The sequence below is a fragment of the Numenius arquata genome, chromosome 10 (genome assembly GCF_964106895.1).
Source record: "Numenius arquata chromosome 10, bNumArq3.hap1.1, whole genome shotgun sequence".
Lineage (NCBI taxonomy): Eukaryota > Metazoa > Chordata > Aves > Charadriiformes > Scolopacidae > Numenius > Numenius arquata.
Genome location: NC_133585.1, coordinates 26,920,086 through 26,935,288, shown reverse-complemented (window position 1 = coordinate 26,935,288; position 15,203 = coordinate 26,920,086). Strand labels below are relative to the sequence as shown.

Sequence of the window (15,203 nt, the reverse complement as noted above, 5' to 3'; positions counted from 1 at the left end):
GGTGGGGAGGAGGCGAACCCCGGCGCAGCGGCAGCCATGGGGCTGCAGCCCCTGGAGTTCAGCGACTGCTACCTGGACAGCCCCTGGTTCAGGGAGCGGGTGAGAGCCCACGAGGCCGAGCTGGAGAAGACCAATAAGTTTATTAAGGAGTTGCTCAAGGATGGGAAAAACCTGATCGCCGCCACCAAAAGTGAGTGGAGGGGCGGTGCGGGGGAGGGGGGAGAGACGGCGGGTCGCCTGCGGGGGCGGCTGCCGGCGGCTCGGGGCCCGGCCCCGAGAGGTTTCAAAGCCTTGGAGCCGGTGGCGCTCGCTTTTGTTGCAGTGAGTTTTGCACTGGCTTTCTCCAGCCTCTCCCTTGGGCTCCCCCGCCTGTTGGGGGCATAGGTCCTCCGGAGAGGGGATAAAGGGCTAGCGGCGGTAGCGGCAGGTAAGTTCTGCTTCTCCTACCGCCGGCTGCATCTGCCCGGTCCTCTTGGCCGGGCCTGGCTGATGCCTTTTGGCCGTGCCAAGCCCGGAGTGAGCAACGGTGTTAAATCCGGAGAGAACTGGGTTTCGAGTTTTAGCCGGTGCGGTGCAAGCTGAGCGCCTGCGAGTTGCATACCTCCCCATCACGATGTGCACATATATATCCATATCTCTGTAATCCGTGAAGAGGCTGCTGGAAATACCCCTTTTAAAATTTCAAGTATGTTCAGCAATTACCAGGTTTACAGTTCTGTGGTGACAGCACTAGTTGCCAGTTTTGTGTCTTTGGCCTCTCAAAATGTGATGGTGCCTTTTAATTTTGCATTTTACTCATTGAAAAAAAATATATACGCGTATATTTATCGTTAGCTATGCTGTGGTTTATGTAGGAATCATGTTATTTTCCTTGAATGACCATGTTAATGCGTGTTCTTAATGTACTATTGTGGTAATATAATTTCTTCCATTTAACTTAAGATATAGTAGTGTAGTCTAGTGGGATGATTGACTATACCAATTATTCAAATAAAACACTAACACAGTGCTCTGGGATGGTGTTCTCAAAAGTATACTGCATCTTTGCTATCATGGAAAACTTCTGAAGTCAGGGAACCAGACTTTCCAAGATACTTCCCTTAAAGTAAGCTGAGAGGGATTTGGCCGACGGTTTGAGCAGCGTGGCTGTCTGGATATGGTGAGGGTTTTAAAAACTGAGATAACTCATTTTGTACAAATAAAGAAACATTCTTTCCTGGTTTTGCCTCTGATGTGCCTGGGTAAAAAAAAAAAAAAAAAAGGTGGGAAATGCTGTATCGAATTTCACTTGTTTAACTTTTATTCTTTGGCCTGTTAATATTCAGTTATTGCAAATCATGCTCCTTGAGGATTATTTGAAATCTGGGACTTGAACTGTCAGTATAAATCCTCTTAACTTGGAGTGCAAAGTAAAAAAGTGTCCCTAAACTTGGGTAAGAACGGTAGAGGGAAATCATTTCGCTTTACTTCTATTCCTCAAGCATCTAGACAGTATTTTGGCAACTGCCCCAAACCCTCAGTTTCTCAAATATGGTTACATATACAGAACTTAATTTGACAGTGTGGAGCTGATGGTGGTGAGGAAAGCCCTAACTCCTCTGAGCCTCCTATCGACAGCAGAATCCTGTGCTGGTAGCTGTGACTTGGCATGCAGTGCATGGCACCCTTAGCTGAGTGTGGCGGGAGCCAAGGGGGTCAGTGTGCCAAGGAGAGCCACCTGGCCTCAGAGTGCTTGATAAAATACTTACGGCTAGCCCATGAGAAGTATTCAGAGGAGCTCTCTGAGATCCTGCCCGGTGTTCAGGTCAAAGCAATTCCTTCCTTTCTGAGATGATAATCGGAAGTTTTCTTCTTGAGATTAGGTGCTGTACCTTATTCTAACAAACATCTGTGCTTCACCTTACTTGTTTGAGAAGTGGAAACAGAGATTGGATCCTTCCTTGCACATTTCGGGCTTCTGCAGTTGTCTCTCCCCGTGAGAGTGCCCTGCATGACAGGTTTGAAGCCGAGTTGTCTTCCTCTGCTGCTGGTGAAGCAGTGCCACTGTTCAACGGATGTTGAAAGACAAATTGAACCAGAGGAAACACAAGGAGGAGATAAAACCCGTTAAAACCCCAGCGGTTAGGGTATTGGTCCTCCTTGCCTTTTCAGAAGAAAACAACAGCATCTGAATTCTTTGAGGAACCTGATTCATTTGCTGTCAGGAAACCAAATGGGATTAATATTTGTTTGAAAAACCCCAGCTTCAGAAGTGGTCTAGACACAGAGTTAGCTGTTCACTTCTGTCACCACTGCATTTTCTGCACGAAGACCGGCTTGCCACAATCTAGAGAATGTGGTAGTAAAGCAGGGCATTTTGAGAGCTTAGATGACTGCCTCTTAGACAACACTTGATTACAATTTTAGTCTTTTGAACAAAAAATGTCATCTTAATAGTAGCTAAAGTACATCTCTGTTTCTAGAACCAATCGTAGAATGGTTTGGGTTGGAGGGGACCTTAAAGATCATCGAGTTCCAACCAAGTAAATTCTGAAATTTACATCTGGTTTAATTGATATGTGAGCACAATAAGTTTTTGTGAATGGGCTATAAAATATAAAATGTAGTAGGCGCACTACTGTTCTTGAATCTGGGAAATTAAATGACTGCAGTAGAGACTGCCTGTGTTTCCCTCCCTCAGCGCTTTCCTTATTTCACTTGTAAAGCAGCGACTTACAAGAAATGTCGCGGGGATTCTTTAGGTGTGAATAACTGATGTGATTGAATAGATCCCACTTCCTGCTTGACAGACAGCCTTGTAAATGACTTTGATGCTGCCTGTGCTGGGTTACATCTTGAGAGGTGGTGTGCAGATGCTGCTACCGCTCCCTGTAATCACAGGAGTCATCAGTGTCTCGCAGGACAAACCAGTAACATGATGTGGATTCTCTCTTTGGCTCCTTTCCATTTGTCTCCTCAGTTACATGGGGGTGTATTTTCTCCTTAAAACTCAGAAGAATTGATTTTCATCACTACAGGACTATACGGCTTAAAAAAAAAAAAAAAAAGAAGAAGAAAAAAGAAGGTTCTTTTGTATTCTTAAATTGTTGAGCTTCCAGTATGAAGCATACTTCAAGTGTATCTTTACACTTTTAAGTTTCAGTTGTTTCAAGAATCTGATAGAAAGATAAACAAGACTGACTCAAAGCTGTCTTGTTTCCTGTGTAATGGTTTGAATCACTGAGTTGTCTAGTTCAAGCTAAGTGTTGGAAGAATGGATAAACAATAGGTGGCTCTTTCTTTTTTGTGATGGTTAACGATGTTTAAGAGGAGTACAGAAAGTCTCTTTTTTTTTTTTCCTACTGTTAGTGATCAGTAAATACAAGCAGGATACACTTACGCCTTTTAGAAGAGTAATACAATATTTCTCAGGGGATTCCAGTTCAGTTAAACAAGTGAGGATCAAAATAGTTTATAAATAACTTCTAGATGGAGTTAGTTGTTCTTCTGTTAAGAAAAACTGAATTTAAAGGTGCCTGATTGGAAAATCCTTATTCTGAAATGTGAAAGGAACTTGAGAGGTTCAGTTCTGAGCTTTTAAAATCTCTGAGATGCAAATTGTTGGAAGCTAAAGAATACAGTGCATAAATACTACGTGTTTGCTCCTGAATTCTTCTCCGTATGTTGGTCCAGCTATTGGTCTTCTTGACGTGAGTGTGAAATTTGTTTGGGGTTTTTGGAGGTGAGGCTTTTCTGTAAGCATACAGCAGGAGTTGCCACTTTTTATGAGACCTCAGGGAGGAGTAGGAGGAGTCAGTGTGAGCGTAGGTTTTGGCCCTGGGCATCTCACTGGGGGTTTGCAAAGGATACTTGTGAGTGCGTGCTCACAGCTATTCCATGTGCCTGAAAGCAGAGCCTCCCCATTCTTGCATTTAGGCTTAGAGCAGAGCAGATTCCATTTCAGTCCACTGTGATGACTTTGTAATGGGCCGATGAAGACGGAAGATGGAGAAGCTGGGAAAACGGAGAAGTTGAGCTCCCAAGGAGGCTTTCAAGAGGTGGTCTGTATGCAGTGCCCGTCTAAGGGAAGCCCACACAAAGTTTGGTAGGGAAGGGTGCCCCACATGGGTCTCTGGGCTAAAATGCATCATAGAGCCTTGCATCAAGTCAGGATCATCTACTGCCATGTGGGCACCACAGCATTCAAATACTCTTATCCCTTGTGCTAGAATGCCGAGCAGCCACCTTCCTCCACTTGCACCCTGAGAAACTTGCTACCTGGTGGCCCCGTTATGCGTTTTCAGTGGGATAGACCTGTCCCTTATTACGTTGCTGTCTCTCTTTTGGCTGAGAGCAGGATAATTCCTCCTGTACCCTCAGGTTTTGGGTCGTGAGCTCAGTTCTGTGAGGTCTTGGCCATTGTATTTGGTTCAGCAGAGAAGGAAAGCAGACACTTTGGCTTTACCCAGTGCTGGTCTCTGCAGGCAGCTCAGTGTGCTCAGGCTTCTGGTGACTATTTTTTATTGCTATTTTTGGTTTATGATTTTTACAGAAGAGTTATTCCTTGTACTCTACCAGACAGAATATGAAACAAGAACCAAATTTCTTTTATCTGTAGAAAGAGTTTGTTGGAATATAAAAAGTTACTGATAATTGTTACTGAAGAATGCTGGAATACTCCAGGGAGTACTTCTGCATTCATAAGAAAAAAAAAATAGTGAATTCTCTTTCCTTTCTTCTGAGGTGTTATTAGTCACTGGTCATTTACAAGTTTGCAATCAAGAAGGTAAGCAGAGAAGACTAAAAATCTTGTTGGTAACAGGAATAAAGCCATTCCCAATCCCACCTCCAACCTACTGGAATAGGCTGAATCTTTCTTTTAACAAAGGTGACTGAAGAACCTAACCCAAACCCAAGACCCCATCTGATGTCTGAGTTGGCCAAACCCCTATTCTTTTTCTTGGCCAGTTCTCATAGCGTGTGGTGGTGGTGGTTGACCTCTCAGATACTGGCCTAGGTAGGCTTTTGGCCTGACCCGGTCTGGATATTCTTATGTAACTGTAAAAGCTGTTGTAATCCACATAATAACACAGCATAAAAGCCACTCAGATCACTTGAGCCACGGTACTTTTTTTCCTTGAGCACTAATTGTCCATTTTTTAAGCTTTCCTTAGTATAATCTGCACTTACGAAACCACTTTGCTGAACGTATAATATGTGCCAGCTCTCAAAGCCTTGGGAATTTTCTGCAACAGAAATGTTGTTCTACTGACGCTTTGGCACGTGCCAAAGAAGTAAGGTAAAACAGTTAATATAGGACTCATTCATAACTTCTAGAAAAGAAATGGACAGATTTAGAAAGAATCCAAAGACTGAGTAAAAACTTAGCTCATTTTTACTTACCAAGGAGAGGGGAGTGGGGAACACTGTGAGAGGGCCTCAGCTGGACTCCTGTGTGAAGCTTCCTAAATCAGCAGTAATTAGCTAGCACTGTCTTTGATTATTTCACCTTGAATTCAGTGACAGCTGTGAATTAATAAATCTTCACATCTAGCATTTTAGAAAGCTGCTTTAGTTTTCAGTTAGGACCTCAAAAATGAGCTTTATTTCTGTTGTAAGGCATGCTTTAGGTGTGATAACAATAAGCAAATAAGTGCTCTAAGTGAACGCTCTGAGACTTAAATTTGAAATATACTATGTTAGGGCACATTTAGATTAAAATTACTGCTAGGTCAGCGCTAGATCTTGTTTTGCAAAGGCTAGTGAGCAGCATATACCTTTAAAAAAACCCTTTCTATTGGAATTCAGCTCAATAATGGAAATGTTAGAAAACTAAGGCCAAAGGGGTACTTTGGGGCCCATCTGATACAGCTTTCCCTTAAGAGAGAACTGTTTATAATAACATAATAAAATGTTGCTCTTCCCTTCCCTTAACTGCCACTGCTAGGGCCTACTTATCTAAGACAGTACCTTTTTTTTCTGCTTGTAGATAAAGTTGCTTCTGTATAAGGATCAGGGAAGTGCTTTCTTTTAAGAAGATACTCTGCAGAACCTTGTGTTTATCTCCACCCGAAGCAAAGCATTCATTAGTGTGTCAGTAGCTATAAAAAGTGTCAAGCTCATTCTGTGGAGGATGCCAGTTTGTCATCTTGAATCATGTCTCTTCAGCTTGGATTACTAACTAGCTCCATTACCTTCTTTGTCCTGTAGATGTTCCACTGTTCATTTTTTTTTCCTGTATTAAAAGTAGAGCATTGTGCTAGTGAACTAGAAGATGTGATTTCAGAAAATATGAATTTTCATGAATTCACGTGGATTTTCTCAGTGGTAAGAGATGTGACAGGCCATTGTTAAATGAAGTGATTCTGTTCTTTTAATCCTTTGGGGGAAATATGTAATTGTTCAGCTTTAGGTAAACCATGTAAGCGGTCATTAAAGAGCACATCAGTGATTAGTGGCATTGTCAGTCTTCAGGACAAAACCAGTAGAAGTAAGTAGAGTGGTTTGTAATTTTTAGAAAAGTTGTCTGGTAAATTATGTTGTAAAGTTTTTTTCCTGATACATTTCTTTTTTAACGGCAAGCTTTTTAGAAACGTAATGTTGAATTTTATGGAATCTGAATCCATCTGAAGGAGTTGGACAAATGGATGGGTTTGCCCTACATTCTGTAAAGTGCAAACACCTGGTTGCAATTAAAGAAAGAAAAACAGACCCACTGCTAAGGTTGCAGGTGCATGCAATTCCTAAAATTATCCTATGCTTGCTGGCTCTGTATTGCAAAAAACATTGCAAATTTTAACAAGCAGAGCTTAAGACACTGATTTTACATTGACTTTAGTGCTTTTGTTTTACAATACCAACTGCAGTCACTATTGCAACACTTAACGTGTTAACTTCAAAAACAGAGACTTGGCTATTTGAGGGAGATAGTCCACAGCGTGTGAATCTTGGCAATACTCTTAATGTTTTGATAGGGTAGGTTGTGGCTTTTTGAGGTAACTTTTATGACTTGCTTATGTTTGATAGGGTTTCCTGTTGGGTCTGATGCCACTTTTCTGAGTTTCCAAAGAAGACTTGCTGTTGTTCTATGGCAGTTGTTCTTGAGATGTTACGACATGTTCAGTGTTTTGATCATCCTTTAAAAGTCTTAATGTTTTTGAGTTGACAAATTAAGACACTTTGAGCAGTTGAATACTTTCCTGGAATATCTAGTGAGCATAAAATATACGATCAGATGAGCTTGGGCACATATTGGCAGAATAGTTTTAAGAAACTACTGTTCAGGGAATTTAGCATCTCTCTCTGCTGGTGGCTGCTGCCACCCACTGTAGTTGTCAGTTTTAATCAGCACCCAGAATCTGCCTTGTTGATGAGTCAAACCTATCTTCTTTGCCGAGCTTAAACTAAACCATCACATTTTGCAATGAGTGGAGGTAGGCACATGTGCTCTGTCCCAGCAGCTCCTGTGTTGGTTGTGCCCTCTGGGTGTAACTGATAGAAGAGAGGGAAGCTACAGTGGCTGCACTTTAAAATGCCACACGTTATACATCTGTGATAGATAGATATATGCCTGCTCGCCAAGGTGCACGTTTGGTATCTCGCTGGGAAACAAGATACTAGAAAGGGATGTCTGTGGCTGGGTTTATGCTATCGTCAAATTATTTTTCTAAACAGATGTTTTTGGATAATTTCTGCAGACAACCTCAATGTCTTCTCGTTTTTCCATATCTACTTTCACCTTTGGATGGAGCTTCTTGCAGCCACCCTGCTCTTTGCGAATGCTTTCTACTCCTTCTGCTCTGGTTTTCTTTCCTCCCCTTGTTTTTCTTTTCCCTCCTGTGTGTTTGCTCATCTTTCAGGATAAAAATAGAGAGAAAACATCCAGGCCCTGAGAAGCAATGTGGCCATCGCAGGCCAAGGCCAAATCAGAAGTTCCTGTAAATCATTCATGATGGGGTTGTCCTTTGTGGGAAAGGAGCAGCGGGAGGGAAAAATAACATACAGAGATGGAAAGTCATGGTGTTATTAAACAGATTGTGGTTTTACTACCGCCCACACCTTTGAATAAATGTCCTGTTGTTGCCTCTTCAGCTGAGAGGACAGGGCAGGTGGGGGTTATCAGCTCATTAGGTAGGTCAGAGAGAAGGCTTTGTCTCTCAATAGATCTGGTTGTTATAGCTTCCCTTAGTTCTCACCAGCTTTTGTGTATACACCTGGCTGGTCAGGACTGCATGTCCTTGAAGAGGAGGGAAAAAAAAAATGCTTTGTTTAATTTGGCAAGGAAAATTGAGTATCCAGGATGAAACTCGGCAGGGCTGTGTATCAGACCTGGGCCTTGGAGGACGTTGTAGTGTGTGTGGTGGAACCAGGAGCAGGTTCTCAGCCACTTTGTTTCTGGTGAGTGTCTTTTATCTTTGAAATGTGGCTGTTTCCTCTATTAGGCTGATGCAAGCAGGCTTAGAAGTGATGAATGAATTCATGGTGAAGAGTCTGAAGCTTCTGTTGCACTTGCAGCGTTTCAGTCTTAAGAAAAATTAGACTATAACGTATCAAATCTCGGAAGCTGGGTGCTCTTCCCAAGCAAAGGGAGAGCACTTTACTTTTGCTCATTTTTCTTTATCTGTGATTTTGTCAGTCATTAGAAAGAGCTGTATGCTTTAAAAAATATTAATAATATTTGAATGTAGGTATGATGGAGTAAAGAAAGTTAAATTTGATCGGGAAACTTGTAGCGGATTTAAATGAAAATACGATTCCTTAAAAAATTCTTCTTCCAAAAAAAATAATCCCACCATTTTGCAAACAGGTGGAGGGAGTGTGCTGCCAGGTCACCAAGGACTTGAGAAAAACGTTTCAAAATATCATTTTAGCAGTGGGTCGCTGTTCTTATAAATCTGTCATGGCCTGAGTTTGTAGCTTATGTGGATTAACAGACTGTGAACGCTGTGTAGTTTCAGCCTTTGAAACACAGCAGTGCTCTGAGAACAAAACAGTGTAATTTACACTGTCAGTACCTTTTTCCTGGTAAAATATCAGGCTGTATGCTCTCTCTGTCGAAAAGGCCTGGTCCAATTGACAAACTCGGTTACAAGCCAAATGACTGTTTCTCCAAAGCTTTTGTCCGTTCAATTCTTCAGCCTGCAAGCTTTTCTGGAACAAAGCTGACTTTCTTCCAGTCTGCTCTTAAACACTCTTCCTCTGTGATAACATCACTGTATTTTTATTGTGTCTTACTTTCCTTTATGCTTTCAGTCATTTCAAAACGCAGTCTCAAATGTCTGTTGTGCCTCTTGCGTAGCTGTTGCCCTGTTCCAGCAGATTCAGCACCTTTGCTAAAAGAAATAAAGCTACCTGGATGTATTGCATCCTTTCTTGTTTCTTTTACTCGTAGAAGTAAAAGAATCTAATGCTAAAAAGAATCTGCAAATGCTCCTCTGTTCTGTAGCTGTTTGGTTGGGTTTTTGTTTGTTTTTTTTAACAAAACACATCTGTGTGTCTACCAACACCATTACTGCTCTTCCCACGGGATTCTGTGGGGTTGCACCTGAGGGGGAAGCCTGCCCTCCTTGAGGGGTAGGGAACTAGCTAGTCAAGCATGAAAATTTATTGTTGGCACCTGTTTCTCTCCTCTTACTGCAGTCTTTTTGTGATGTTTTATGAAGGAATGGGGCTAAGCTGCAGACATTCAGCTCAAGTTGTTACGTAGTTAATATAATGAACTAAGGAAATGTCTTGTGTTATGCCCTTGAATCTCACGATTCTCTGATTCAGATGCACTTTGCTGAGGGTCTAGAGCAAAACAGAAGGAGATTTGAACCTAGATAAGCCAGGATGCTGTGGATTAAGAGCTGAAATGGGTTATCTGCCTTGGAAAGACTCATTCATCTGTTGCACAGCCCAAGCACCTGAGGACTGGTGGCCGTTATCTCTAGGTAGTGCTCAAGGAGCATAACCTGCTCTGAGGGAGTTGGTGACTGGAAATGCCCTCCTGGAGGGTTGAGATCTAATGTCTAGCAGCTTGGAAGACCCATGAGAAGGGTTGTGTCTATATCTGGCCTAGTAATCATGATGATTGACTTAGCAGAAAATGAGTTTTAATGTGTATATTTAAGAAGAAGAAAAGTCCTCCAAGCTACTGTCCTAGATGCAAATATTATTTTGAAATTGTAGCTTTGAGACTCAGCAGAAGTGATTCTTTGGGTACACTCAGCCTGGAAATTTTATTTCCTTTCCTTCCTCCAGTAACTTTCATATGTCTGTAATTGTAACGTGTCTTAGGTATGAATTCCTCTTTTTTTAGGTACAAAAATACTTTATATTTTCGTGTAACGTAATTTGTATTGTATATAGGGCTTTTTTTTTTAATTGCTACTATAGGTTGCTGTCAGTCTTGAGGATCTTTCTATAGTGGACATGGTTCATGTCTGCAAGGTTAGTGAAATTAGAGGGGTAAAATTTTCATCTTTTATACAACTAGATTTTTACCCGGAGGCAAGCACAATATGGTTTACATTTCCCCTCCACATCTTGGCTGTGTAGATCTCCGCTTACTCCTCTTGTAACTGATTTGAGTCTTTTGTAATATAATATGGAAAAAAAAGTACATGTAGTGATAGAGCTTTTTATTTGCATAGTTCTGACAAGAACACTAAGCAGCAAACAAGTGAATTAAATTAATGGAATGATGACATGTCTTCATCCCTTCATCCCACGCTTTTTCCCTTCAAGCCAAAAATGTTTCATCTTTTCATATACATAGATAATTTTATGGTATGAACAAAAGAACAAGCTGGGTCTAGAGAAGTGACTTTGGGAGCAGCTTTGGGCAAGCCCTTCATCTTTTTATCTCTTTCTTTCTGTTGCTATTTAATCTATTGCCTCAAACTTGGGGGCATTTATCTATAAAGTATTTCACAAATGTTGAAATGTTGTAGGGAAGTGTTATCAGCCCCTTCCGCGTTATGCGAGACTGCACCCACTGCTCTTTTTCTGTAGTCATTATTTGAATTGAGCTGTAGTTGTAAGCTTTATTTTTTTTTTATCCTCTTCAACTAAATTAGCTTAATATAGAATGTGATAGCAGAATGTGCCGTATTCTCCCACAGTCATGTTTCAGACATCTCAGTATGGAGGGCATGGCAGTATGAACTCGGAAAGCAGCTGTTCGGCCCTGGCCATGCAGACTATTCAAGTGGAAATTTAAGTCAGCGGTTTGGCTTTTCTAAGGTTTATAGCATGTAATTATTCATGTTTTTATAGGAATTATCCATATGTGAAGAAAAACTCAGGTATGCCAACCTTGCTATGCTGCTCCGTGGACATACTGAAATCCACTTCAGATTTGTAAAGTTATTGAATAGCTTGCTTCATTGAGAAGTTTTTTTTTTCTCTTTGTACCTTTTGCTTGTACAGGGAAGATGGCTATGATACCTTCTAGAAAATTATTTTGCTGTTACTACCATTGATGTGGTAATTTTAAAATTAAATTGGGAATTAAGATGTCAGTCTAGAAAAGTAGCGGTCTTGGTTTGGATGAAGTGAGCAACTGGACCACATTAGTGATTAATCTGATAGCTTCTCCCTCCCCTAACTTCTTTCTGGTACAGAGAAAAATTTCTCTGAATGGAACTTGACAGTGTCTGTAAGGAACATGTAACAGAAACAAACAGGCAAAGCCCCTCTTGAAACAAAAATCTCCGATGTCCAAACAAAAAACCCAGTTTTTAAAAAACCCAAAAATCTCCGATGCATCAAACAAAACCCAGTTCTATCCACATTTGTTTCAATTTCCATCCTTTTATAAATAAAGCTTTCTGTATATGCTTTCTGGTCCTGTTGTAATAGCTATGATTTGCTTGTGTTTAGGATCTTGAAAGCTTTTTGCACACAAAAGGGATCGTATGCTTTTGATGTCTTGGATTTGAAAGTAAATCCTTGTGAAGAGAATTTGTGTCTTTAAGCATAAATAGAGTTATCTTTTGAGAAAGGATGCCATTCTTCATTATAGAATTTTTTTTTTTTTTTTTTTCCCTGAGACCCTCTCCTTCAGTTTCTTTTAAATCTGGAAAATTCCTGTATTTTAATAGTGGCCGGGAGCTGATCTCACGTTTCACGAGGACATTATTGAATGGCCCTATTGGAACATTGCTTCCTGGACACTATTATTAGCGTAGGAGCTGAGAGAGATATGAGCAGCTGCCGAGTTTCGTTCTGAGTGCTTGGATGGGTGGGTTGGGGTGGCATTCCCAGAGAGACAAACAGAGGCACTGGGGGATGCCAGGAAGGAATTTTGCTTGGAAAATAGTTGACATCAGCTCAGTGGTTTGAGCTTCTGTCTCTTCTCTGTCTCCCTTCTGAGACATCTTAATAGTGTCACTTTTTAGATGATTCTTGCCGTAGCCTGCCAGAGATTGCTGCCTCCCTCACCTCATTTAATGTCTTTAGCTTCCTGTTCTGGTGAAAATTTACAGAGCAAACTTATGTGAATCTTCTAGTTCAAATATTAAGGAAGAACAGGAAAGGTCCAATAGCATGGGGACGTGGCTCAGAGTTCCTAAAAAAGTTTGTGATAGAGCCACTCGGACAGAATAAAGGCTGACTCAAGTCCTCTTTGAAGTGTTTAATCCCTTGCTAGGCTTTGGAAGAGGTATGGTTTAGATTTTGTAAATAATTATTCCTTTGCTTTCATGCACCTGCTGTTGCTCTTTCCTACTCAGTAGTAATTCATTGAGTAGGAGTAATTTACTCAGAGCAAGAACAGAATGAAAGATGTCTGGTGATGGCATTGTCACAGGCCACTGACATCACAAGAGGAGAGGGTTCTCTGCTGGCAAGTTAATGACAAAACCAATAGGAATGTTGTTCCTAGGCTTTTTTTCTTCCTTTTATTTCCCCAGAATAAACTGCCATCTCTCCTAGTTGCATCCCGCCCTTGCAACACTGGAGGTTTTGTCAATGTCACTTGAGTATTTATTCATAGGAGAACAATGAGGGGCGAAAATACTGGGCTTTTGTAGCCCTAAAAAACAGTCGATGGAATACATTGATACCAATAATTAGTAACGTCAAAGACAGCGTGTCAGTGCTGCTCTTAGAAGGGGTGTGGTGGGGTTTCTTGCTTGCTTGTTTTTTGAAGTTACTCACTTATTTGCTGTCTTTGTTTCCAGAGAAACACCCATTATAAAGCTCTCTAGCGCAGTTTTCTTCAGCCTCTTCAGTTGAAAGATTCTCTAACTTTTCCAGAAAAAAAAAAATCCATACTATTTTGTACAACATTGTAATATTGCTGTGATAGATTTCATTTATTGAGCAGTTTTGAGTGAATTTGTGCATTTATTTTCCTTTTCCCCTGTGGTTTTTTTTTGTTTGCTTAAAACTGTTTGGTTTGGTTTCTGGCAGTCACTTCACAAACTGTCTTGATGCTTTATGGACTATTGCTCCTTTCTGGATCAAAGCCCACAGGAACATTTTAGTGGTACGCGTAGCATAGGGAGCTGAGGATTCCTTGGTGTCAGCAAACAGTTTAATTAATTTTTTTGTTTGTTTCCTTAAGTTATGATGATGTTTGTCTGTGAGGTAATTTCGTGTTTTTGGAATGGATTAGATTCCAGTAAGATACATTATAAGTGGATAATGAATGTGATGGGGAGTATTGAGAGTTGTTTTTATATGCGTGCCCTCTGTTGTGTCTAAGCAAAATGAAGTGTATCTATCTGGCAATGACTAATCTTTCTGCATATGAAATAATTAAGGAATTTCCCTTCTGCATGAATTCCTGATTTACCCCCTAATCATGCAGTGAGCAGCTTGGTGCAGTGGGGATTCTTGATAGCAAGAAGTTCTTTTATTTAGAGTTGCCATTAGAAAAACCCAGTGGAAGGAGCTCTGTGCAGGAAAAGTCATCAGGGAAATTAAAGGTGAGGTCGCTTACTTCTGATCAGCTGGGTTTGGTAATGGTTTCCGGTGTTCTATTTGTAGCATTGTTTTTTCTGTCATGTAAAGTATGTATGTACAATTTAAAATGCATAAATATGAGATTAGTCTTCAAAATAAACAAACAAACCTCTTAACCTACATAGCACTTAAAAAAAAAATCCAAAGTGCGTAAGGCATTTTAGATGCTAGCCCTTTCGACATCCTGCAAAGTAGGTTGGGCTGCTAGTTCTGTTTACTGATGGGTGAAGTGAGAGACCAAGTGATTAGATAAGATTGCACATCAAGTCTTTGTTGGAGATAGAGTTAGTAATTAGGAGGCCCTGACATTTGACCTTATTACCTCTGCATTAGAATGTCTTACAAAACAGAATAGCTTTGCAGATGGTTGGGGTTGTATTGTGAATTGTGTGACAGTTTCAGACTGCCTGTTAATTCCCCAAGCAGCGATCAGAGCTATTTTGGTGTAGGTGCTTGCAGATTTTAAGATGATGTGGGGCATTCTAAATGCTCAGTTTTAGCACATAGTCATGTTAAATTTTCCAGTGAGGCAGTGACTGCATCTGTTTGATTCTATGTACTCTCTGGAATATAAATGACCTGGGACTCTGATTACCTTGGGGCCCTCTTAGAATCAGGAACGTGTGGGCTTCTGCTGGCTGGAAATGTACCCCAAACCCAGCAGGCAATTCCAGAACTACATCTGGTCAGGCAGTAACCTACTGACACTGTACTAGTCATAGTACAGTGGCTTTGACTTATCCAAACCTTGCCTCGTGCCTAGCAGTCCTTTCCGGCTGATGGCGCGGGTGGCTGTCCCACCCTGGGCACATACTGACAGTGCTGCTGGTGGTCCCTTGGCTTAGTCCTGCCTCCCTGAGATGCAGGTGGAGCCAGCTGCACCTGTCCAAGCTCACTGCCAGTTTTGGCTCGCTTTTCTCCTTTTCCTAGCTCAGCGACCCCACCAATTTAGTCTCCGTCCTAACAGGCACTGAGACCGTCCTAACTACTGAGACCAGTCCTAAATTTAGCCCTAAATTGTTCCTTCTGGACCCCATCCTTAGTCCTAATTTGGTGACTGCAGCCCTTAGCAGATAAAAGCCAAGAAAGGAAATTTTCCCTGCCGATGCTAACATCTCTCATCATTTGGCAAACCCTCACTGAAGCCGGCGATGAGCATTCCTGCTGGCTGCTGCCCAGCCCTAAAAGTAGTTGACTGAATTTTTGGATCCTTTTCTTTCTGTGTCTTGACAGTGGTAACTAATAACAAATAAAAATTATCTGAAAACCCT

At 41.2% G+C, this 15,203-nt stretch overlaps 1 protein-coding gene across 1 annotated transcript in view; it reads left to right on the top strand.

Annotated features, from left to right (window-relative positions):
* Positions 1–15,203, top strand: part of ARHGAP10 (Rho GTPase activating protein 10) — a 162,117-nt gene continuing 146,914 nt past the window's right edge. The window contains exon 1 of the mRNA XM_074155219.1: positions 1–190. Within this exon, the coding sequence (XP_074011320.1) occupies positions 37–190 (154 nt within the window). The 5' untranslated portion in view covers positions 1–36. The remainder of the gene's footprint in view (positions 191–15,203) is intronic.